The sequence below is a fragment of the Artemia sp. Qi Xiang Cuo genome, chromosome 19, assembly GCF_049724085.1.
Source record: "Artemia sp. Qi Xiang Cuo chromosome 19, ASM4972408v1, whole genome shotgun sequence".
Taxonomy (NCBI): Eukaryota; Metazoa; Arthropoda; class Branchiopoda; order Anostraca; family Artemiidae; genus Artemia; species Artemia sp. Qi Xiang Cuo.
The window spans coordinates 39,996,854-40,023,137 of NC_142812.1; the positions used below are offsets into that span (position 1 = coordinate 39,996,854).

Genomic DNA, 26,284 nt, shown 5'->3' on the forward strand with positions numbered 1-26,284 from the left:
CCCGTGTGGATGACTTCAAATAAAAATTTTTAACAAGAAATCTCTGAAAAAATATTTTTGGGGGGATGGGTTGATGGCAGAAGGATCTCTTATAATAGTTATAGTGTGATAGTTGGGGGGCGAATTGTTAGCCTAAAATCTGAACTAATAAGGGTTTTTGACCGTAAACTCTAGTTTTATTAAGAAAATTATGGAAAATACAATTTGTTGGCTCATAGGTAAAATTTAAATCTATTTTTGGATCGAAAAATAAAACTATTTCCGTAAAATCTGAGCTAATAAGGGTTTTTGACCGTAAACTCTAGTTTTTTGTAAGAAAATTATGGAAAATACAATTTTCTGTTTCAAATGTGAAACTTAAGTCTATTTTTGGATCGAAAAATAAAACTATTTCTATAAAATCTGAGCTAATAAGGGTTTTTGACCGTAAACTCTAGTTTTTTGTTAGAAAATTATGGAATATACAATTCTATGGTTCAAGTGTGAAACTTAAGTCCAGTTATGGATCGAAAAATAAACTATTTCTATAAAATCTGAGCTAATAAGGGTTTTTGACCGTAAACTCTAGTTTTTTGTAAGAAAATTATGGAAAATACAATTCTCTGGTTCAAATGTGAAACTTAAGTCCATTTAAGGATCGAAAAATAAAACTATTCCTGTAAAATCTGATCTAATTAGGGTTTTGACATTATACTCTAGTGTACTGTAAGAAAATTATGGAAAATACAATTCACTCGTTCAAATTTGAAACTTAGGTCCATTTTTGATGGAAAAATTAAACTATTTACGTAAAATATAATCGAATAAGGTTTTTTGACCGTAAACTCTAGTTTCCTGTAAGAAAATTATGGAAAATACAATTCTCTGGTTCAAATGTGAAACTTAAGTCTATTTTTGGATCGAAAAATAAAACTATTTCCGTAAAATCTGAGCCATTAAAGGTTTTTGACCGTAAACTATAGCTTTATGTAAGACAATTATGGAAAATACAATTCTCTGGTTCAAATGTGAAACTTAAGTCTATTTTTGGATCGAAAAATAAAACTATTCCCGTAAAATCTGAGCTAATAAGGGTTTTTGACCGTAAACTCTAGTTTCCTGTAAGAAAATTATGGAAAAAACAATTCTCTCGTTCAAATGTGAAACTTAGGTCCATTTTGGATCGAAGAATAAAACTATTTCCGTAAAATCTCAGCTAATAAGGGTTTTTGACCGCAAACTCTATTTTTTTGCAAGAAAGTTATGGAAAATACAATTCGTTGGCTCATAGGTGAAATTTAAGTCCAGTTATGGATCGAAAAATAAACTATTTCTATAAAATCTGAGCTAATAAGCGTTTTTGACCGTAAACTCTAGTTTTTTGTTAGAAAATTATGGAAAATACAATTCTATGGTTCAAATGTGAAACTTAAGTCCTGTTATGGATCAAAAAATAAACTATTTCTGTAAAATCTGAGCTAATAAGGGTTTTTGACCGGGGTTTTTGACCGTAAACTCTAGTTTTTTGTAAGAAAATTATAGAAAATACAATTTTCTGGTTCAAATGTGAAACTAAAGTCTATTTTTGGATCGAAAAATAAAACTATTTCTATAAAATCTGAGCTAATAAGGGTTTTTGACCGTAAACTCTAGTTTTTTGTTAGAAAACTATGGAAAATACAATTCTATGGTTCAAATTGGAAACTTAAGTCCAGTTATGGATCGAAGAATAAACTATTTCTGTAAAATCTGAGCTAATAAGGGTTTTTAACCGTAAACTCTAGTTTTTTGTAAGAAAATTATGGAAAATACAATTTTCTGGTTCAAATGTGAAACTTAAGTCTATTTTTGGATCGAAAAATAAAACTATTTCCGTAAAATCTGAGCTAATAGGGGTTTTTGACCGTAAAGTCTATTTTTTTGTAAGAACATTATGGAAAATACAATTCTCTAGTTCAAATGTGAAACTTAAGTCCAGTTTTGAATACTCATAATGATGAGGACTGATGGTTCTAATTTAATATTTTTTTCATAAAAACAAACTATTTTTTTTTAACCTCGAAATTATCCAACTTTATTTATTTTTTTATTATTTTTTTTGTACGTATCTTAAAATGACAAAATATGCTTACGGCTCTAACAATTGTACTCTACGATTGGTCAGAGACACGATGCGGCTTTCCCACTCGTATTCTATGTCCGGTTATCGACACTACCTAGTCTATTGCATGTATTAAATCAGTATTTTTTACGCAGTGGAATGATAAACACATAAGTCATATCTTTAAAAAAAAGTGAAGATGGAGCATTTTAATAAAGTGTGCTCACATAACAAAGTTATTGTAGCATTGAATGCCGACAAGGAGAAGTATTTAAACTATGATACAAGTACAAGTGGTAGCACTATTGGAAATGTATGCATGCAATGTCATGACAGTAAGGAATTAAATTTCTTCGGAATACCGAAAAAATCCAACTCTTATGTTGGTGGTTATGCGAGATTGAGATCTCCAGAGATGATTGCACTCAAAGAGAATGCCAACATAAAAATAAACATTGATGATAGAGGACAACTCCTTGCTACTGTTGCAGGTAACACATTACCTACTGATACATCCAATCGTCAGCTCTCGGGTATTAGCAATCAACGGAAGGTCAATAAAAGAAAGGCCTACTCTTCTACTAATATCGTAAACCATATCTTGTCTACGTGCCGAAACTGTTACCTGTGTAAAAATAATGTGATAATAGACAGTGAAATTGCCCGAAAAATAAAAAGGGAATTGTCAGAAAATATCACTATGGAATATAAAGATGAATCGATGAAAAACAAAGTACCAGCAAACGTTACTGCCATTGATCAAACAGTCAATGAACCAAATAATACCAAAGACGAAAAGCATATTGAGCCTGTTGATGAGACACCTGTGGAAATTGTGTATGACTCAAAATCGAATAATGATTATTCTACTGATTACGAACTAAGAGAAGACAATAGCTACAATATCAAGAGAGAACATGGTGAACTATTTTATGGAACACATTCAAAATGTCCAAAGTTACTCATTGATATTAATAATGTATCATAATATATTTTTGTATTAATATTCTACATAGTATTATTTCATTAAAAATATAATATGCATTACATTATTGTGTGTTAATTATTTTTTAAGTATACTAGCAAATACACTGTTTAAAATGCCTATTAGAGAATCGGAGATAGATGAAGATGAATTCGTATACATCTATTGTCAGAAATAAGGGGTAGTATTGACGATACCATGGTTTTGGAATGAATAAATTCTTTATCAACATCCGTTGTTGGATATGTCATTAAGTCATTATGCAAAAATTGTAGGTAAGTAAGTAAGTAAGTAACAAACTCTTCCTTGAATTCACCTCTTGGATACACAATACAGAAATTTAATTCAGGAAATTATGAAAAAAAAATTGAACAAATTCCTTATTAACATTCATTATCGATTGAAGTCGCTTCCTGGACATACAATACAGCAATTTCACAAAATATAAGTATAAGAGTGATTAAATTCTATATCAACATCCATTTCTCGGATACATAGGAAAAGTTGACAAAATCTAAGTGTTAGAGTGAATAAAATGTATTTATCAACATCTTTTGTCAGATGCATCGAATAAAATTGATAGAATCTAACTGTCAGAGTGAATAATTTTTTTTATCAACATCCTTTGTCAGATACATCAAATAAAAATGAAAAAATCTAAATTTCAGAATGAATAAATGCTTTAACAACATCCTTTATCGGATATGTCGGATAAAATTGACAAAATCTAAGTATCAGAGTGACTAAATTGTATATCAGAATCCTTTTCTCGGATACATAGGATAAAATATCGGATAAAATTGACAAAATCTAAGTTTCAGATTGAATAAATTCTATATCAACATTCATTTTTCAGGTGCATGGGATAACATTGACAAAATCTAGGTATCAGAATGAATAAATTCTTTATCAACATCCGTTGTTGGATATGTCATTATGTAACTATGAAAAAATTGTAAGTAAGGAACAAACTCTTTCTTGAATTCACCTCTTGGATACACAATACAGAAATTTAATTCAGGAAATAATGAAAAAAAATTTAACAAATTCTTTATTAACATTCATTATCAATTGAAGTCACTTCCTAGACAGACAATACAGCAATTTCACAAAATCTAAGTATAAGAGTGATTAAATTCTATATCAATATCCATTTCTCGGATACATAGGAACACGTTAACAAAATCTAAGTGTTAGAGTGAATAAATTTTATTTATCAACATTTTTTGTCAGATACATCGGATAAAATTGACAGAATCTAAGTGTCAGAGTGAATAATTTTTTTGTCAACATCCTTTATCAGATACATCAAATAAAATTGACAAAATCTAAATTTCAGAATGAATAAATGCTTTAACAACATCCTTTATTGGATATGTTGGATAAAATTGACAAAATCTGAGTATCAGAGTGACTAAATTCTATGTCAGCATCCATTTCTCGGATACATAGGATAAAATATCGGATAAAATTGACAAAATTTAAGTACCAGATTGATTAAATTCTATATCAACATCCATTTCTCAGGTACATAGGAATAAAATTGACAAAATCTAAGTATCAGATTGATTAAATTATACATCAGCACCATATTCTCGGTGACATTGGGTAGAATTTACAAAATATAAGTATCAAAGAGAATAATTTATTTTTTTATAAATATATTATATTACCTACAAGAACTACAATTAACAAAATATGAACATCAGAGTGAATAAATGTTTTTTCTTCATCCTTTGTTAGATAATTTGAATAAAATGTGCAAACTCGACATAGCTTTATTTCATTTTTTAAGGTTAATTTAGACGAGGTTACATGCGCGCAAGTTACCTCGTCTAAATTGACCTTAAAAAATAAAATAAAATGAAACAAAATTGTATTTTCCATAATTTTCTTACAAAAAATAGATTTTACGGTCAAAAACCCTTATTAGCTCATATTTTACGGAAATAGTTTTATTTTTCGATCCAAAAATGGACTTAATTTTCACGTTTGAACTAGAAAATTTTATTTTCCATAATTTTATTACAAAAAGCTAGAGTTTACGGTCAAAAACCCTTATTAGCTTAGATTTTACAGAAATATTTTTATTTTCGATCCATAACTGGACTTAAGTTTCACATTTGAACCAGAGAATTGTATTTTCCATAATTTTCTTACAAAAAACTAGAGTTTACGGTCAAAAACCCTTATTAGCTCAGATTTTATAGAAATAGTTTTATATTTTGATCCAAAAATAGACTTAAGTTTCATATTTGAACCAGAAAATTGTATTTTCCATAATTTTCTGACAAAAAACTAGAGTTAACGGTCAAAAACCCTTATTAGCTCAGATTTTACAGAAATAGTTTTTTTTCGATCCATAACTGGACTTAAGTTTCACATTTGAACCATAGAATTGTATTTTCCATAATTTTCTAACAAAAAACTAGAGTTTACGGTCAAAAACCCTTATTACCTCAAATTTTATAGAAGTAGTTTATTTTTCGATCTATAACTGGACTTAAATTTTACCTATGAGCCAACGAATTGTATTTTCCATAATTTTCTTACAGAAAACTAGAGTTTACGGTCAAAAACCCTTATTAGCTTAGATTTCACGGAAATAGCTTTATTTTTCGATCCAAAATGGACCTAAGTTTCACATTTGAACGAGAAAATTGTATTTTCCATAATTTTCTTACAGGAAACTAGAGTTAACGGTCAAAACCCTTATTAGCTCAGATTTTACGGGAATAGTTTTATTTTTCGATCCAAAAATAGACTTAAGTTTCAAATATGAACCAGAGAATTGTATTTTCCATAATTTTCTTACAAAAAAATAGAGTTTACGGTCAAAAACCCTTATTAGCTCAGATTTTATGGAAATAGTTTTATTTTTCAATCCAAAAATGGACTTAAGTTTCACATTTGAACCAGAGAATTGTATTTTCCATAATTTTCTTACAGGAAACTAGAGTTTACGGTATAACCCTTATTAGCTTAGATTTTACGGAAATAGTTTAATTTTTCGATCCAAAATGTACCTAAGTTTCACATTTGAACGAGAGAATTGTATTTTCCATAATTTTCTTACAGGAAACTAGTTTACGGTCAAAAACCCTTATTAGCTCAGATTTTACGGAAATAGTTTTATTTTTCGATCCAAAAATAGACTTAAGCTTCACGTTTGAACCAGAGAATTGTATTTTCCATAATTTTCTTACAAAAAACTAGATTTTACGGTCAAAAACCCTTATTAGCTCAGATTTATAGAAATAGTTTTATTTTTCGATCCAAAAATAGACTTAAGTTTCACATTTGAACCAGAAAATTGTATTTTCCATAATTTTCTTACAAAAATACTAGAGTTTACGGCAAATAACCCCTATTAGCTCAGATTTTACAGAAATCATTTATTTGTCTATACAAAACTGGACTTAAATTTTACCTATGAGCCAAAGATTTGTATTTACTATAATTTCCTTACAAAAAACTAGAGTTTACGTTCAAAAATCTTGATTAACTCAAACTTTAAGGAAATAGTTTTATTTTTCGATCCAAAAATAGATTTAAATTTTACCTATGAGCCAACAAATTGTATTTTCCATAATTTTCTTAATAAAACTAGAGTTTACGGTCAAAAACCCTTATTAGCTCAGATTTTAGGCTAGCAATTCACCCCCCCCCCACTATCATACTTTAACTACTCTTAGAGATCCTTCTGCCATCAACCCATCCCCCAAAAATATTTTTTCAGAGATTTCTTGTTAAAGAATTTTATTTCAAGTCATCCACACGGGTTTTTTGCTAGCAACTCGCCCTCCCCCCACTATCATACTATAACTACTCTAAGACATCCATCTGCCATCAACCCCCCCCCCCCCCAAAAAAAAATAAAAAAAAAAAAATTCAGAGATTTCTTGTTAAAAATTTTTATTTCAAGTCATCCACACGGGTTTTTCGCTAGCAACTCGCCCCCCACTATCACACTATAACTACTCTAAGAGATCCTTCTGCCATCAACCCAGCCCCCCCCCCCCCAAAAAAAAAATATTTTTTCAGATATTTCTTGTTAAAAAATTTTATTTCAAGTCATCAACACGGTTTTTTTGCTAGCAACTCGCCTCCCACTATCACACTGTAACTGCTCTAAGAGATCCTTCTGCCATCAACCCATCCCCCCCCCAAAAAAAAATATTTTTTCAGGGATTTCTTCTTAAAAAATATTTATTTCAAGTCATCCACACGGGGTTTTTGCTAGCAACTCGCCCCCCACTATCACACTATAACTACTTTTAGAGTTTCTTCTGCCATCAACCCATCCCCCCCAGAAATAATTTTTCAGAGATTTCTTGTTAAAAAATTTGTATTTCAAGTCATTCACACGGGTATTTCGCTAGCAACTCATCCCCCACTATCACACTATAACTACTCTAAGAGATTCTTCTGCCATCAACCCATCCCCCCAAAAATATTTTTTCAGAGATTTCTTGTTAAAAAATATTTATTTCAAGTCATCCACACGGGTTTTTCGCTAGCAACTCGCCCCCACCATCACACTATGACTACTCTAATAGATCTTTCTGCCATCTACCCATTCCCCACAATATATTTTTTCCAATAATTCTTTTTAAAAAATTTATTTCAAGTCATCCACACGGATTTTTCACTAGCAATTCGGCCCGAAGTGAAGTACGATAAGTACTCTAAAATATACCATTCCCATCACCCCAGCACTTCTATTATACAGAACACATCGAAGAAGTAAAGCTATCCGTTATTAAAATTCTTTTCTTGCCATCTACATCTCTCTTAGTATCAACTTTTTAGTATAGTATAACGTTAAACTCTATTTTAAATTGACAACACTGTTCAAACACCACTTGTGTATTATAAAGTACACATCGAAGAAGTAAAGCTATCCGTTATTAAAATTCTTTTCTTGATCTGGTTGAAAACGTGTCCAAAACTGGACTTAAGTTTCACATTTGAAAGCTACGATCGCAATGAATGGTACTTGTCATCAGAAAAAAATGTCAATTGCCAAAAAAAAAAGAAAAAAAGAAAACACGCAATGCTGAATGTGCTTCAAAAACCCATCTGGTTGAAAACGTGTCCAAAACTGGACTTAAGTTTCACATTTGAAAGCTACGATCGCAATGAATGGTACTTGTTATCAGAAAAAAATGTCAATTGCCAAAAAAAAAAAAGAAAACACGCAGTGCTGAATGTGCTTCAAAAACTCATCGGGTTGAAAACGTGTTTGACCACTTTATAGGTTTGCCAGCTTTTTTAAAATGTCCACGTGTAACTGTAGTGCATATTCTTGTGAAATTCCATGTGTATTTTGTATCTATTACTATGATACTACTGAGGCTTAATAAAAGTTCACTTCAAAACTCAATATTAAACTCTGGGGTTAAGTCTTTTATAATGCGATTGCTCAAACGTTTTTAAAAGACATTTAGTTGACCGAGATAATACCTGTTGAACGGGAAAGTTAGTGGTGCGGCTAAGCTTTAAAAATCAGAAGAATAATGCCTTTTTTCTAAGAAATCCTGAAAGTTGGTGGACATATACTTTTGACTGCGCTGAACAATCCAGGAATTGGTGGCAAAAGCTTTGATCACTAGAACGTCTTCAAAAAGTCGTTTAAGGTCGCAAATTCTCAAAAGGGGTTTTAATAGCCCAAGAAAATCTTAAAATTGGTAAAAATGCTACTTAATCCACTGGTCGTCTCACTTTTATCCTCAGTTCATAAGAACGTCGTCTAAACGTCCAAAAACTTCGCAAAAATCCAAATGATGTTTTAATAGCCCAAGAAAGTGTTGAAATGGGTAAAAAATACTGATGCACCCACTGGTCGTCTGACTTTTATCCTCAGGTCATAAGATTGTCGTCTAATGAAACCCAATCGAAGAAGAGTGCAACGAATTGCTTGTGTTAGATAGTCGACCAATGGTACAGGTAAAAGGACTTGTTTCATTCCTATATCGAAAGGGGAAACAGCGGTTCAAGGAGTTCGTGGCAAACTGCTTTGTCTTGAGGAACCAACTGACACAATCACTCAAAATAATCTAAAAAAAATTCAGAAAAAGCGAGGATTTGCTGCGAAAACACCGATGAAGAGCAAGCTAGATGCCTCCACGAAAAACACAACCCTTTTTTAGTCTCTAAATTGCTAGCCAATTCAGATCTATTAACCTGAAAAACTTCTTATCCCATGAAAATCAGAAGTTTCTCTCCCGACCTTTTCCAGAAAAGGTGAATTCCAAGGCAGCCCAAAATCTGGTTTCATTCCACTGCTGCTTGAAGGAATAGAAACATTTTCAGAGTTTCCAATATATATTTAAGATCTGTTTATTTTGTTGTGGATATTGGACGGCAAAATCATCGTACATATGTTGACGTCCGATGAAGTCAAACCGTTAGGTGATTACGCATTCGACGTCTGTATTGTCACTTTTACCGCATTTTGCGGTATAATACCGCAGTTTTAAGAGAAATGCTGCACTTTTTTCTGATTATACCGCATACCGCAATTATAGCACAAAATCACTTTGATCAGCGTATTTATACCGCGAAACGGCTTTCATCACTGAATTTATACTAACTAATGTCACTGTACGGGAAAAGGAACAAATGTTTGCTCTCTACTTCTAATGGTACATGACTGGATAGGTTACTGCTAAACTCGCAAGAATTCAAAATAGTAATTAACGTGCCTCCAAGAGCAAATATTTTACATATCAGTCAGGTGCCTGAATTAAAGTAATTTTCAACCATTAATATGGTAAAGGTGTACAGACACTGCAAAGCAGAGCAAACACTATACTAGAATTGAGTAAATTAATATTCTCGGGCTATACTATCTCGCTTCTTTTGGGCATTACCTTTCCACTTTAACACCCCAATAGAGTGAATAGTATAAAGTAAAGGAAGTTCTTGTCAATATGTGTAAAATTAAGAATGCAAAAAAATCGTTAAAAAATAAAAATGCTATTTCTTTTAAACCTTAATACTGTATTCAACTATAGGCAAACATTCATTTCCTGTAGAACATGCATTCAAAATTTAGAAAATTATCTATTTTTTAATTTTTACCTGATTTCTTATTGCATATCATTTATTCAAATCAAATGTGAATGCAAAGTAGGAGAGTTACTGTCCAGAGGAAGCAGGTTATAGACCACTTATTATTATAACCAATAGCAGCCCATCTGTAACCTTTATTGTCAGGAGTTAATGAGAATACATGGATTGCTTCGTCTTCTCAGACTCTGCCACTTGTTCAATACTTTTTCCAAAAACGAAAATGAGACCACTATTGAAACAAGGCTTGTCTCACTTCTTGTTTAACATGATATACCCTATTCAGTTACTGACATCTTGCTGAAGTTCGTGAAAAGTATGCCATGGCCTAATTTGCTGAGTCATGCTAGTCTAATTAGAATAAAAGCAACCAACATTGTTCAACAGGCTCTGGCATTTCATTTTTCATGAAAAGCTTCTTGTCAACCTAAAAGCTAACCTTTTCTCAGTGGATATTGACTAGACAATAGATAAGTCTGTAGCCAAACAACTCTGTGTCAGGTTCAGTAATGTCATAATGGATTTACTGGTAGATTTACTTGCTCTGTTAGAGTGTAATCATGGATCAGCATCTGTTATTTTAGTCAGTGGGTTGGAGGGATGGACTTTGTTAAGAAGACGGGCGTTCCCATACAGAACTAGATTGGAGATTGCACAACCAATGGGATTAAATCACTTAGTCAAGAGGTTTGTTGAAGAAAAATAACCATGGGTTACAGTTGTGAAATTTAACTTTCATTAAAATGCCGTCGTTGAAAGTCATAATTATAAAAAAAAAATCTAAGGGTCTGGACGATTTATGTACAAAATTTTGCAATCACTTTTAACACAGTGCAAAATGACAAAATGCATATAGGAATAATTATATCTGAGTCCGAACTTGGGTGGAACAACACCTATTCCTTAGTTTGGCTCCCACCTGTTGGCTTTCATTTGAAAACTCGACAAGGCGTATTCTCGAGTTTTGGGATACTCACACGTTGTATTGGGACTCTTGTTACGAAAGATCTCTCACACGTGAACATCAAACCAATTCTAGATCGATTTCGCTTCTCTGAAAAGATAAATGATTTCCTCTATTTTCTGATCCCTCTAGTTACAAGCTAAGAGTTCCTAGTCATCAGTATTTCTTTTAGTACTATACCTCTGGCATATGGAATAAGCCAAAGATGGACCACGAACGGCACTTCATGTCGAGTGTAACTTTATCTGAGGGTTTGAATCTGGAAAATTTGACACTGTCATAGAGGTGTATAGGTGCCATATTCTTACACTAAAATCTGCAACTGGAGCAGTAATGTTTCCAAACGTTTCATAATTGGTACAATACTTTTTTCATTGCCAATATCAAATGTCATTGCTCAGTGCCTTTTTTGTTTTTTAGATGAAGTTAAAAATGACATGCAAAATCATCTTAGTTCAGTAAAACTTCAGCAAAATCATCTTAGTTCATTAAAGTGTCAGCAGATTCATTTGCTAACTCTTTCGTTGAAATTAAAAGTGGAATATGGTCTGAACCGTCAGCAAAAAGGTAGGTCAAGCCATGATAAGGGGGGGGCTAGAACTGAGAATTGTTAAACGTGTACTTTAAGTGAACGGTAAAGCAACCTCAAGTGACAGCACTGCTGGGAATCAAAATATTTTGTGTAGTGCGGCCAATGTAAGTCTTGACAATCATGACCACGCTATCTGATACCGAATGGCCTTTGTTTGCCTATGCGAATGATTCCTTTTTACGTTTTAGTACCTTTAATATGATAATTGTGATTGAAATCTAGTCGTGATCATAGTAACGCCTTTTTTTTAGTCATTTCGTTTCTATTTTTCCATCTCTTTTCTAAGACAATGTAACGTCTCAGGATCATTATACATTATTTCTCCCATAAGAGCTGCAAGAGTTACTTTTGGTATAAAGAAATGGCCTTAAAGTAACCACAAACACAGTAAGTGCATATGAAGTTAGATTTAATTTTTTCAAGCCTAGTTCTCATGTCTCCAAATGCCTTCAACATTTGATTTCCATTAGACATTTTAATTAAGCTTTATCCCGGTGATGGAGTCAAGCTTCGATTAAGAAAGGGGGGTGTCAAGAAATAAAGTTTCAAACAATTATGTCTTGGGCATTTATGTAGACAAAGGTGTCACTACCTTCTTTGCTTTGGGGTGCGACAAGGAACAACAATATGCTGAGAAATCAAAAAAAGAACCATGCTGAGGATTATTTAAAGCAAATAAATAATATGCTCTCTCGAAAAGTTGAAAATTTTAGAAAAGCATCACTACAAATTTCACTATTCTTTCATTAATTTTTATTTAAATATATTTTAAGGAAGTAAGTTGTGTAAAAATTGCTTATGTGGCGCAAAGCGTCTAAAATTAAAAATTAAAATTAAAAAGGGGAAAAAATGAGCATCTGGTTCGAGAATGTGATTTTGCATATTTGCTGAGCCAGTAAAAACTTTTCAATCTAGCATTCTCGTCTTTTGGAGTGCGTTAAACTGTCTACTTACTTTAATAGAAATGTAGCGGAAGACTGGAAGTGTGGACTGGCATATTTGTCTCTTTTTTTTCGCTTTTAAGGCCGGATCAGAAGATCCAATAATCTTAAAAAGGACAAAATCGACAATATACACAGTATTTCTGGAGAAAGCGCAAAAATGAAACAAATCAGAGGCAACACTATAGCGATGCCTATAGTAAAGGCCAAACGGCTCCAATGTTTTATTATTTTTTTTTTTTTTTGCTCCAGAGGCACTTCAACTGGAAGGGGTCGTCGCAGAAACTTCAAAGGGGACTCATTCGATTGGAATTCAAGACTTCTAGTACCCTTTTTAATAGTCAAAAGTGATTGGAGGGCAACTAGCCCCCTCCCTCACGCCCATCATTCCCCCAAACACATCCAATCAAAATTTGAGATAGCCATTTTGTTCAGCGTAGTTGAGTTCCAGATATAAAATATGTTTTTGCAGAGGACACTCCCCCACAACCTCAGGGCAAGGGTTGTAAGTTATGCCCTGGGGGCATATAAGGTTTTGATAGAATGAGTTGTCGTAGAAACTTGAAAAAAGGCTCATTCGATTGGAAATTCAAAGGTCTAGTGCCCTTTTTAATAGTTGAAGGTGATTGGAGGGCAACTAGCCCCCCAGGCCCATCATTCCCCCAAACACATCCAAATAAAATTTTGAGATAGCCATTTTGTTCAGCGTAGTTCATTTCCAGATAGCAAATATGTTTTTGAGGAGGACACTCCCCCACAACCCTCAGGGCAAGGGTTTTAAGTTACGCCCTGGGGGCATATAAGGTTTTTATAGATGACGTCGTCGTAGAAACTTCGAAAAAGGCTCATTCGAATGGAAATTCAAAGGGCTAGTGCCGTTTTTAATAGTCGAAAGTGATTGGAGGGCAGCTAGCCCCCCCCCCCAAACGCCCATCATTCTCCCAAACACATCCAATCTAAATTTTGAGATAGCCATTTTGTTTAGCGTAGTTGATTTCCAGATAGAAAATATGTTTTTGAGGAGGACACTCCCCCACAACCCTCAGGGCAGGGTTTTAAGTTATGCCCTGGGGGCATATAAGGTTTTTTAAAGAAGGCGTTGTCATAGAAACTTCAAAAAAGGCTCATTCGATTGGAAATTCAAAGGGTTAGTGCCCTTTTTAATAGTAAAAAGTGATTGGAGGGCAACTAGCCCCTCCCCCACGCCGATCATTCCCCTAAACACATCCAATAAAAATTTTGAGATAGCCATTTTGTTCAGCGTAGTTGATTTCCAGATAGAAAATATGTTTTTGAGGACTCCCCCAAAACACTCAAAGCAAGGGTTTTAAGTTGTACCCTGAGGGCATATAAGACTTTTATAGAAGACGTTGTCGTAGAAACTTCAAAAAGACTCATTTGATTGGAAACTCAAAGGACTAGTACCATTTTTAATAGTCGAAAGTAATTTGAGGGCAACTAACCCCCCTCTCACGCCCACCTTTTCCCCAAATATAACCAATAAAAATTTTGAGACAGCCATTTTATTAAACGTAGTTCTAAGTTCTGGAAATTAGGTCTTTGAGGATGACAATTCCCCCACAGCCCTCAGGGAAAGGGTTGTAAGTTATGCCCTAGGGGCATATAAGGTTTTGTATAGTCAACGTTGTCGTAGAAACTTCAGAAAGGGCTCATTCGATTGGAAATTGAAATGGCCAGTTCTCTTTTTGATAGTCGAAAGTTATTCTAAGGCAACTGACACCCCTTCCACGCCCACCATTTCGCCAAACATATCCAATCGAAATTTTGATGTAGCCATTTTGTTCAACATAGTTGATATTTCTGGAAATTACATGTTTGAGCAGAACATTCCCCTCACAGTCTTCAGGGGCAAGGGGTATAAGTTATGCCTTGGGGGCATATATGATGGAAGGAATGTTCGTATAAACTTCAGAGAGGGCTCATTTGATTGGAAACTGAAAGTTCTAGTTCACTTTTTAAGCGTCAAAAATATTCGAGGGTAACCAGCTTCCCTCCTCCCCAAATGCATCCAATAAAAATTTTAAGATAGCTATTTTGTTAAAAATAGTTCAAAGATCATATAACAAAAATTCCGGTGTCGACACAACCCACCAGGGACCGGGGACAGGCGTTTTAAGTTATGCCCTGGGGGCATATATGGGTCTTATGGAAGGGATGCTCCTATTAACTTCAGGGATCATTTGATTGGAAACTGAAAGTTCTAGTTCAATTTTTAAGAGTCAAAAGAGATTGGAGGGTATCTAGCCCCCCTTCCCCCCCCCCCCCGACACGCCCTCTTTTCCTCAAACCCATCCGATAAGAACTTTGAGATAGTTTTTTTTTAAATAGTTCAAAGACAATATGACGAAAACTCAGGGGTCAACATAGCCCCCCAGGGCCCGAGGGCAGGTATTGTCAGTGATGCCCTGGGGGAATATATGGTGCTGATTGAAGGGATGCTCGTAAAAAATTCAGAGATGTCTCATTTGATTGGAAATTAAAAGTTCTAGTTAAGTTTTTTAGAGTCAAAAGAGATTGGAGAGCAACTAAACCCCCCCCCCCACGGCTCCCTTTCCCCAAATGTATGAATAAAAATTTTGAGATAGCCATTAAGTTAAAAATTTCTCAAAAGTCAGATAACAAAAACTCAGGTGTCGTCACAACCCCCCAGGGCCCGGGGGCAGGCGTTTTAAGTTATGCCCTGGGGCATATATTGTTCGTATGAAAGGGATTCTCGTATAAACTTCAGAGAGGGCTCATTTGATTGGATATTGAAAGTTCGAGCTCAGTTTTTACTGGCCAAAAGAGATCCGAGGGAAGCTGCCCCCCCCCCACGCCTTCTTTTTCAAAACCCATCTGATGAAAATTTTGAGATAGACATCATGTTAAAAAAAATAGTTCAAAGGTTAGATAAGAAAAACTCCGGTGTAAATATAACCCCCTAGGGCACAGGGGAATGCGTTCCAAGTTATGCTCTAAGGGCATGTATGGTTCTTATGAAAGGGACGCTCGTATAAACTTCATAGAGGGCTCATTTAATTGGAAATTCCTAGAGGCCTCATTTGATTGGAAATTGATAGTTGTAAATCACTTTTTTAAGAGTCCAAAAACATTAGAGGGTAGCTAGCCTCCCCCCACACTTCATTTATTTTTTTCTCAGAGGCACTTCATATAGAAGGGGTCGTCGTATAAACTTCAAAGGGGGCTCATTCAATTGGAAATTCAGAGTTCTAGTGCCCTTTTTAAGAGTCAAAAGTCATCACAGGGCAACTGCCCCCCCAAGCCCTTTTTCCCCAAATACAAAAAATTTGAGATAGCCATTTTGTTAAAAATAGTTCAAAGATCAGATAAGAAAACCTCCTGTGTCAACACCCACCCCCCCCACCCCCGCCAGGGCCAGGGCAGGCGTTGTAAGTATTTCTATGGGGGCATATATGGTTCCTATGGAAGGTATGCTCGTATAAACTTCAGAGAGGGTTCATTTGAATGGAAATTAAAAGCTGTAGTTCATTTTCACAGAATGAGAAAAGATCAGAGGGCAACTAGCCCCTCCCGCCCTCCACGCCTTTGGGTGTATCGGATGGATAAACCACCCCGATAAAAATTTCAGGTGACGATTTTCTTAAAAATAGTCCAACCATCAGATATTAAAACTCCAGGGTCGACATAACCCCCAAAGGCACAGGGATAGGCGTTGTAAGTTATACTCCGGGGATATATATGGTTCTTATAGAAGTGATACTCCTATAAACTTCAGAGAGGGCTCATTTGATTGAAATTAGAAAGTTTTAGTTCACTTCTAAAGATTCAAAAGCGACCGAAGCTTAATCTAGTCTCCCCCACGCCCTTTTTGCCCAAACCCATCCGATAAAAATTTTGAGATAGCAATTTTGTTAAAGATAGTTCAAACACCAGATAATAAGAACTCCGAGGTTGACACAAACCCATTTTTTCACTTTGATATTGTTACTTTGATATCAGTTATGTTACTTTGATGAATATTTGATTTTTTTTTAAGTTTGATTTTTAAATAAGTAATTTTTAAAAACTTGAAATTTTTGCAATCCTATGGCCATACGGCTCCAATGTTTTATTGTTTATTAATTAAAAAACTTTCTCCACAAAATAAGTTTTTCAAAGAAAAGTAAAAAACTCCATTAAACAAAAAATGAGCAAAAATAAAATCAAATAATCTACCAAGCGTGAAACTACCACAAATCAGCAACGATAAATAAATGAAACCCAAAACGAACAGAAATTACAATAAATAACCGATTTAAACTCAAAACGAGCAGAAATTAACATAAGTTGGGCGCGAAACCTCTATGCCTTCCCAAGGCCAGAACAAAATTTGCACTTTACTGAACTAGCCCCCCCTCCCCACGCCCATCATTCCCCACCACACATCCAATCAAAATTTTGAGATAGACATTTTGTTCAGCGTAGTTGATTTCCAGATAGAAAATATATTTTTAAAGAAGATACTCCCCCACATCCCCAATGATAATGGTTTTAATTTATGCCCTGCGGGCATATAAGCTTTTTATAGAAGGAGTTGTCGTGAAAAAATTAAACAAGAGACCTTCAATGGTAAATTCAAAGAGCTAGTGCCCTTTTTAATATTCAAAAGTCATTTTAGGGCGACTAGCCCCCCCCCCCCCACGCTCCTCATTCCCCCCCGCACATTCAATCAAAATTTTGAGATAGCAATTTTATTCAGCGTAGTTGATTTCTAGATAGAAAATATGTTTTTGAGGAGGACAATCCCCTACAACACTCAGGGCAAGGGTTTTAAGTTATGCCCTGGGAGCATATAAGGTTTTTATAGAAGGCGTTGTCGTAGAAACTTCAAAAAAGGCTCATTCGATTGGAAATTCAAAGAGCTAGTGCCGTTTTTAATAGTCAAAAGTGATTGGAGGGCAACTAGCCCCCCCCCCCTCCCCCTACCCCGATCATTCCCCCAAACACATCCAAGCAAAATATGTTTTAACATATTTTGATATGTTAAAACATAGAAAATATGTTTTCTATGTCATACATAGAAAAGTGATTTGAAAGTGCCCTTTTTAATATTCGAAAGTGATTTGAGGGCAACTAACCCCCCTCTCACGCCCACCTTTTCCCCAAACACATCCAAGCAAAATTTTGAGACAGCCATTTTATTAAACGCAGTTTTAAGTTCTGGAAATTAATGTTGAAAGTTCTGAAGTTCAACTGTTTCAGTAGAACACTCCCCCCACAGTCTTCAGGGCACGAGTTTATGTCTATGCTCTGAAGGTTTACAGGGGAATCTTGGAAAAACTGATCGTATTAACCTCAAAGTAGGTTTATTTTAGTGAGCATTGAAAGTCCTAGTTCCTATTTTAGCGTCAAAAGATATTTGAGGGTAACCAGCTTCCCCCCTAAACCTTTTTTTCCCAAATGCATCCAATAAAAAATTTTAGATAGCTATTTTGTTAAAAATAGTTCAAAGATCATACTACAAAAATTCCGGTGTCGATGCAAATCACTAGGGACCAAGGCCAGTCGTTGTAGGCTTTGAGCTGGGGGCGAATATGGTTCGAACGGAAAGGCTGTATGTTCAAAATTCAAAGAGATATCCGCATTCTTTACCCCGAAAATTCCACTTCATTTTTTAATATTCACTATAAATTGGAGAGCCCCTTGTCCCCAAATACATCCAATAAAATGTTTAGATTGCCTTTAAGTTAGAAATTTCTCAAAAATCAGATAACAAAATCTCAGTTGTCATCACAATCCCCCAGGGCCTGGAGGCAGTCGTTGTAAGTTATGCCCTGGGGCATATATGGTTCGTATGAAAGGGATGCTCGTATAAACTTCAGAGAGGGCTCATTTGATTGGATATTGAAAGTTCGAGCTCACTTTTTAATAGTCAAAAGAGATCCGAGGGCAGCTAGTCTGATGAAAATTTTCGTCTGATGAAAATTTTGAGATAGACATCTTGTTGAAAATAGTTCAAAGGTCGGATAAGAAAAAATCCGGTGTCAATAGAACCGCCCAGGGCACAGGGGAAGGCGTTCTAAGTTGTGCCCTAAAGGCATGTATGGTTCTAATGACATGGATGGTCGTTTAAACTTCATAGAGGGCTTAGTTGATTGGAAATTGAGAGTTCTAGTTCACTTTTTAATGGTCAAGAGAGCTAAACTAGCCCCCCCCCCACGCTCTTTTTTCAACCAACCCGTCCGCTACAAATTTTGAGATACCCAGTGTTTTGGAAATTGTTCAAAAATTAGATAACAAAAACGCCCCCCAGGCCCGGGGGAGAGGCGTTGTAAGTGTTGTCCTGGGGGCGTTTCTGGTTCTTATGAAAGGGATGCTCGTATAAACTTAAAAGGGGGTTCATTTGATTGGAAATTGAAAGTTCCAATTCAATTTTTAAAAGTCAAAAGATATCCGAGGGCAACTAGCCCCCCCCCCCACGCACCCTATTTTTCCCAAGGCCATCTGATAGAATTCTTATAATAGCCATTTCATTAAAAATAGTTCAAAGGTCAGATAAGAAAAATTACTGTGTCGACGGAACCCGCCAGGGCCCAAAGGAACGCGTTGTGAGTAATGCTCTAGGGGCGTATATAGTTCTTATGAAAGGGATGCTGGTTTAAGCTTCGGAGAAGGCTCATTTGAATAGAAATTGGAAGTTCTAGTTCACTTTTTAAGAGTCAAAAGAGACCGGAGGGCAACTATCCCTCCCCCCCCCCCTCAACGCCCAAAATGCATCAGCTAAAAATTTTGAGATAGAAATTTTGTTTAAAACAATTCAGTTCTTATTATATTATGAGATAGACATTTTGTTTAAAACAATTCAAGTTCTGATAACAGAAAACTCCGGTGTCGACAAAGCCCCCCAGGGCCCTGGGTTAGGCGTTTTAAGTTATGCTCTGGGGGCATATATGGTTGTTATGGACGGGATGCTCGTATAAAATTCCTAGAGAGCTCATTTGATTGGAAGTTGAAAGTTGTAATTCCCTTTTTAAGAGTCAAAAGTGATTCGAGGGCAGCTAGCCTCCCCCAAACTTCATTTATTTTTTTCCCAGAGGCACTTCATATAGAAGGGGTCGTCGTATAAACTTAAAAGGGGGCTCATTCGATTGGAAATCGAGAGTTCTAGCGCACTTTTTAAGAGTCAAAAATGATCAGAGGGCATCTGGCCTCCCAATCCCTTTTCCCCCAAATACATCTGATAAAAGATTTGAGGTAGCCATTTTGTTGAGAATAGTTGAAAGATAATATAACAAAAACACCTTTACGTATGGTCATTTCGTTAAAATAGTTCAAAGATCAGATAAGAAAAACTCCTGTGTCGACCCCCCCCCCAGGGCCGGGGCAGGCGTTGTAAGTATTGCTCTGGGGGTAAAAATAGTTCTTATGGAAGGTATGCTCGTATAAACTTCAGAGGGTTTATTTGAATGGAAATTAAAAGCTTTAGTTCATTTTCTCAGAGTGAAAAAACATCAAGGGTAACTAGCCCCTCCCGCTGTTCACGCCTTTGAGCGTGTTGGATGGATAAACCATTCCGATAAAAATTTTCAGGTGGCCATTTTGTTAAAGATAGTTCAACCATCAGATATTGAAACTGCAGGGTCGACACAACCCCCAGGGCCCAGGGACAGGCGTTGTAAGTTATACTCTGGGGACATATATGGTTCTTATAGGAGGTATACTCATATAAACATCAGAGAGGGCTCATTTGATTGAAAATAGAAAGTTCTAGTTCACTTTTAAAGAGTCAAAAAAGAGTGAAGCTTTTTCTAGTCCCCCCACGCCCTTTTTCCCCAAACCCATCCGATAAAATTTTAAGATAGCAATTATGTTAAAAATAGTTCAAACATCAGATAATAAAAACTCCGAGATTGACACAAACCCATTTTTTCACTTTGATATTGTTACTTTGACATCAGCTTTGATACTTTGATGAATATTTGATTTTTTTTTAAGTTTGATTTGGAAATGAGGAATTTTTAAAATCTTGGATTTTTTTTTTTGCAATCTAAAACGAACAAGAATTAATTAAAAAAAAATTCCGAAAAATAAGTTTTTCAAAGAAAACTAAAGCCATTTTAAACTTAAGTTCAGCAGATACAAATACCTTCTAAAATTAAAACTGAAAACGACCAGAAATTACTATTATAGAATAATTGAAACCCAAAACGAACAGAGAAATTAAATAAACAATCATAGCAAAAACATACAACAAGTAATAATATAAATGAATAAATAGATCTTAGACTTGACTTGACTTTTATTTTCAACTAATAATACATCATACTTAACTGGCACTTACAACACATTTTTTGAATAACATTATCAATAAACGTAGAAATGGTAAGAACGTAAGACGTTTTATTAAGCCACTATTGTGACTTGAGCAGCGTCACACACTCTTTTATCATAAACCAAAACTCATTCCCTCTTTCTACTCTTTTCATACCATTCAATACAAATTAACTCAATTTAACTTTTTTTTTAACTTTTTATTTTACAACTTAATTACAATTTAAAATTTTTTAAATAAACAAATAAAAAAAAAAAAAAAAAAAAAAAAAAAAAAATTAAATACCCACCCAATAAAAACTTTTTTAATCTAATTTTAAACTGAAACTGCTTTTCTGACTCTCTTATCCTCTCCGGGAAACCATTCAAAAAATTAACTGCATAATTTATATTTACAAAACTAGATCGACTCGAACTCCGTACTTCTGAGACTAAGCTTCCATGACCTCTAATCCTATGATGATGATAATCGGAATTAAACTAAAAAAAATCTCTAAAATATTCTGGAGATAATCTATTAAGCACTTGGTAAATAAACACTCGCGCCTTATGGTCCCTGATCTGATGAATATTTAAAATTTAAAACTAATAAAAGAATCACGCGTAGGCTCATACTGAACAAACTCACCCAGTACTCGAAGTGCCTTATTCTGAAGAATCTGCAGTCTTTTGATATTTGAAGAAAAATTAGATGCATAAATACAGCAACCATAAACAATAAAAGGATGAAAACGGTATGATATATATTTCTTAAAACACTTAAGGGTAACACGTGTTTCAAACGCCGCATCACTCCAAGACCTCGTGCAAGTTTAGAAGAAATCATATTTATGCGTTTCTTCCAACTCAAATTATTATCAACATAAAATCCTAAATATTTATTTTCAAAAACCTGTGAAAGCGACAAATTTTCAAATACTACGGAAGCACTATTTACAATTTTTCCTACCCTACTAAAAATCATATAATTTGTCTTAGAAGTATTAACAGCAAGGTAACTCCAGGAGGTAAACACCAAAAGGTTTTCCAGCGTTCAGTTTGATTTATCCCCCAGTTCTTCCAGTGACTGTGCAAAAATAGTCAAAGCAGTATCATTTGCAAATGCTGTAACAGTTGCTTTAGGCATGTAGAAACTTAGAGTATCAACGGATACGAGAAAGAGTAATGGACCAAGGACTGAGCCCTGAGGAACTCCACATTTTACAGGATAGACTCCGCTAACGATGTCATCTATCATTACTTTAGTTGATCTTCCATACAAGTATGATTTAAACCAATCTGAGCAAACATCTTTTAACCCCAGACTAGATAGGCGACACAGCAGCAACTCAAAATCCACAGTGTCGAAGGCTTTTTTGAAGTCAACAAAGATCGTTAAAGGAATAAGACCTTTTTCTAGAGCTCCATTGATTACATCCAGAAGATGATGAACAGCATGGCTAGTAGAATGTTTACTGCTGAATCCAAATTGGCTGTCACACAATATTCCTAGTTTATCCAAATATTCATAAAGTCTCCTGTGAATTATCTTTTCATAGATTTTAGGAAAAATAGGCAATAACGAAATCAGTCGCCAATTCGATAGTTCTTGTTTCTTCCCCCTTTATACAATGGTATTACCTTTGCCAGTTTAAGACCACTAGGGAATTCGCCGGTCTGGAGTGATAGATTTATTAAGTCAGTTAGACAAGGTAATATATAAACCAGGATAGCATTTACAGCTCTAAGACTGATAGTTTTCAGTAAAGGGCCAATGACACAGTAGGTTTTAGACTTTTACAGTGAGAGAAGGAGGTCATACCCAAACTCCTGTTTGTGGTGATTTATGTTCGTTTCAAGCTTGATTTGCATATTCAATTTAAGTTTCACTCGTTTTAAAATTTATTTATTCATTTACGTTAATATCTCTTACATTTTTGTTGGCATTAATTATTTATTTAATTTTTGTTCGTTTTAAGTTTCATTTATACTTCAATAGGAAAATTTTTTTTTTTCGTTTTAAGCTTGATTTTCATGTTCAATATAATCATTACTCGCTTTAAGATCCATTTATTCATTTATATTATTACTTGTATGCTTTTGCTATGATTGTTTATTTAACTTCTGTTGGTTTTTGGTTTCATTTATTCTTTAATAGTAATTTCTGGTCGTTTTGAGTTTGAATTTTAAAAGGTATTTTTATCTTCTGAGCTTAATTTTAAAATAGCCTTAACTTTTCTTTGAAAAACTTATTTTTCGGAATTTTTTTTAATTAATATTGATGAATAAACATTTAATCTAGTTTAAAACAGAAAAGAGTAGATTATCCTCCCTACAATTTTCTAGAGAACGTATGGTCTGGACGAGCTATTGGTGATGAAGAACGGGTGAGAGCACCAGAAAGTAAGAAAAAAATATGAGTTTATCATTTGGGACTATTTTCATTGACAAGGGCGTTGCTGCTGAGCTCAAACGATTTGTAATCCTTAATCCTTCTATGGGACCGCACGAGTTGCGAGGCTGACATCAATGAGGCTCACAAAAATCTGTTTAGCCAAAGCAAATCGGGGTACCGAAATTCCACCAATGTGAACAGCAGGGCTTCAGCATATCCGACGCGCTCTTTTCCAAGCCAAAATGTTTTTTCAGTCACTTAGACGTGATCCACAGTAGTATCTTATCTATTTATTCTGCAACAGCCCACCCCGGATTTCTACATAATCACTGTGGAGTCACAACTGCCCTGGCAAGATTCTGACAACATGCCCTGACAAGATTCCCTGTTTCTAGGTGTTATGAGGCGATTTCGTTTCAGTATTTTATTTGATTAATTGGAGTGTGGTCGGGATATTTAACAAGATTCACTAAAGGGAGTTACGAGCACTTGTTACCTGTGCAATACGGTTCCATGTGTTATATTAAAGGGAACACAGCTAGCAACACACCCTCGCGCTTTAAATAGTCCCATAGGAAAATAGCTTGGGATTTTAAAAGCATCCATAGGAAAATAGCATAGGATTCCCACAAGGCCCTGATTCTAGCTGGCAGACTTCCCATGACACTCTCAGGCATCCCAATATTTTCTCTAGCAACCGCCATTTCTCTCAATTCGTAGCCATTCTTGGCATATCTAACGTCTTCTGGAAGACACCCAGTTCCTGTATACTTTCCATCCCTTGTCCCATGATCGCTATGAATAAAAGCCCTCATATAGGAGTCAAAGCATGTCTTCTTTTTCTGTACTTCCCTTGTCCCAGGACCACTGAAAATAGAAGCCCTATGCAAAGCCTTCATGTCCCGGGATACTATAAATAGGTACCAAAAAGGTAATTCTACATCAGTACTTATTTGGATTCCTAAAATACTACAACTATCTTAAAAAATAATGTATAATTATCGTTATCAGGAGGTAAGTATCTTTTCTCTATTATTTCCTAGCCCCACCCCTCCATGCCCTATCGTTCTCGCCATTACCTTATCCTGTATATATTCATTTTTCAGCGTGTAATATCCCCTTACTAAATAGCAACCCCATACTCCATCAATGAAGAATTTATCTATTCAAAATAAATTATTCTTTTCACTAAATAAATACGTTTTTCGAGAAAAGAAGTCATTCCTCTCATGCACTTACATATGAACTGTCAAATCTATCACGCACCCTTTTGTCTAAAATTCGCAAGAATCTGTTATAAACAAAGCAGTAGGGTTGCTTTGCTGTCAATTAATAAACCTCACGGGAAATGACCTGTTAATCAACTTAGGTCAGTAATTCTAGTATAGTTTTATTTCTCGTAAGTTGTGTAATATAACATTAATTCTACGCCTTGCTTATTCCTCATGAATTCTACTTTTTGCTTCACTTGGAAAGGAGGAATGAGACTGGGTGGATATTTTGAGGTCAGGATTTATATTCAATTAAATATTTCTCTTGTGGTCTAAACAAACTATGTATCCTAGAACTTCCAACTAAGATTGTAAACAAAATTGAAGCACTAAACCTTAGGGGGAATGACCCATTTTTCAACATGATTAGGTCAGTAGTCCTAGTCCAGTTGTATATCTCACAACCTATGTAATAAAATATCGGATTTGTAAGCCTATTTTATTCCTCGCAAATTCTAATCTTTTCTTTCTTGGAAAAGGGGTCGGGGGATTAGACGACTGGGTAGTGTATTTTGTACTGTGTGCATGGTCTGAGTGGGTATTTCCAGGGCGCGTACCAGACCTATTTCATAACTATTTAAATAAGCCCTGTATTCTCAAATGTGGCCCGAACTTCAATTTCTTGGAATTGAAAGTAATTAAAATTGTTAAATGAATAGTAGCATTTTTTTTTACTACTTGAGATAGGTACATATAATGCTGGAGGGTTAAGAAAATGAGACAAACATCGGTCCTCGGTGACTATTTCCAGGGCGCGTACCACAAAATATTCCCTTTTTTCATCAAACACAAGTTATTAGTTGAATTTTATACAATTCTAGAGCCCCCTTAACTTTGATTTAATGTTACGTAATTAGAGACAAAACATCAGTCCTAGGTGGCGGAATTTTATCCACGCCCTGTACGATTAATATCTTAAGTGGGTTCCATAAAAAAACTCTACATGGGAGCGCTATTTCCAATAAATAATGTTTTTTATACGAAATCTTGTTTTCTTTTTTTCTCTAGTACATTTATCAAAAAATTCTAACTTATGTACTTTTTACTTTCCTGGAAAGGTGGGAATGAGACAGGGTGGATATTTGAGTTTGTGATTTTTTATCCAATTAATTGGTCTTAGTTTCGAATTTCTGTATTTTATCCTCTCTTTAGATGATTAATAGCTTAAGAGGGTTTCTGGACGAAATTATGCTTTCAAATAAATAATGTTCTTATACTAAATCTTGTTTTAATTTCTAGGAGTTCCCCGCCCTACCCCTCCAAGCAAGAGGACTAGTGGTAATGATGCATCCCCTGTAAAACGGATGGAGATGACTGGCCCATCTAGGTCCGCACCTTCTGCCCAATATCCAACCCATCGAGCTACCACACTGCATGTCCAAGCTCCTAGTCACCGAACTGTCACGCTACCTGCCCAAGCTCCCAGCCATCGAGCTGCCAAACTGCCTGCCCAAGCTCCCAGCCATTGAGCTGCCTCGCTGCATGCTAAAACTCCCAGCCATTGAGCTGTCGCACAAGCCACTGCCCCACCTGACCAATACAATGATGCAGCCCTCCGCATACACGCTGCAATACCAGGGCCATCCTTGGCCCACACAGGAGCTGTCGCATGTCATGTAATGCCTGCACAAGACCGTGATGTTGCCCTATAGGCGCAATTTGAAAATGTAAGTAAAGTAAGCTAATGTATATTCTCAATCTAATTTTTTTT

The 26,284-nt window shown here is 35.1% G+C and overlaps 1 protein-coding gene across 1 annotated transcript in view; it reads left to right on the forward strand.

Annotated features, from left to right (window-relative positions):
- Nucleotides 1-26,042, forward strand: part of LOC148940836 (uncharacterized) — an 80,358-nt gene extending 54,316 nt beyond the window's left edge. Inside the window, exons 5-6 of the mRNA XM_089105087.1 lie at nucleotides 11,524-11,670; nucleotides 25,813-26,042. Of these exons, the coding sequence (XP_088961213.1) occupies nucleotides 11,524-11,670; nucleotides 25,813-26,042 (377 nt within the window). The remainder of the gene's footprint in view (nucleotides 1-11,523; nucleotides 11,671-25,812) is intronic.
- The last annotated feature ends 242 nt before the right edge of the window (nucleotides 26,043-26,284 follow it).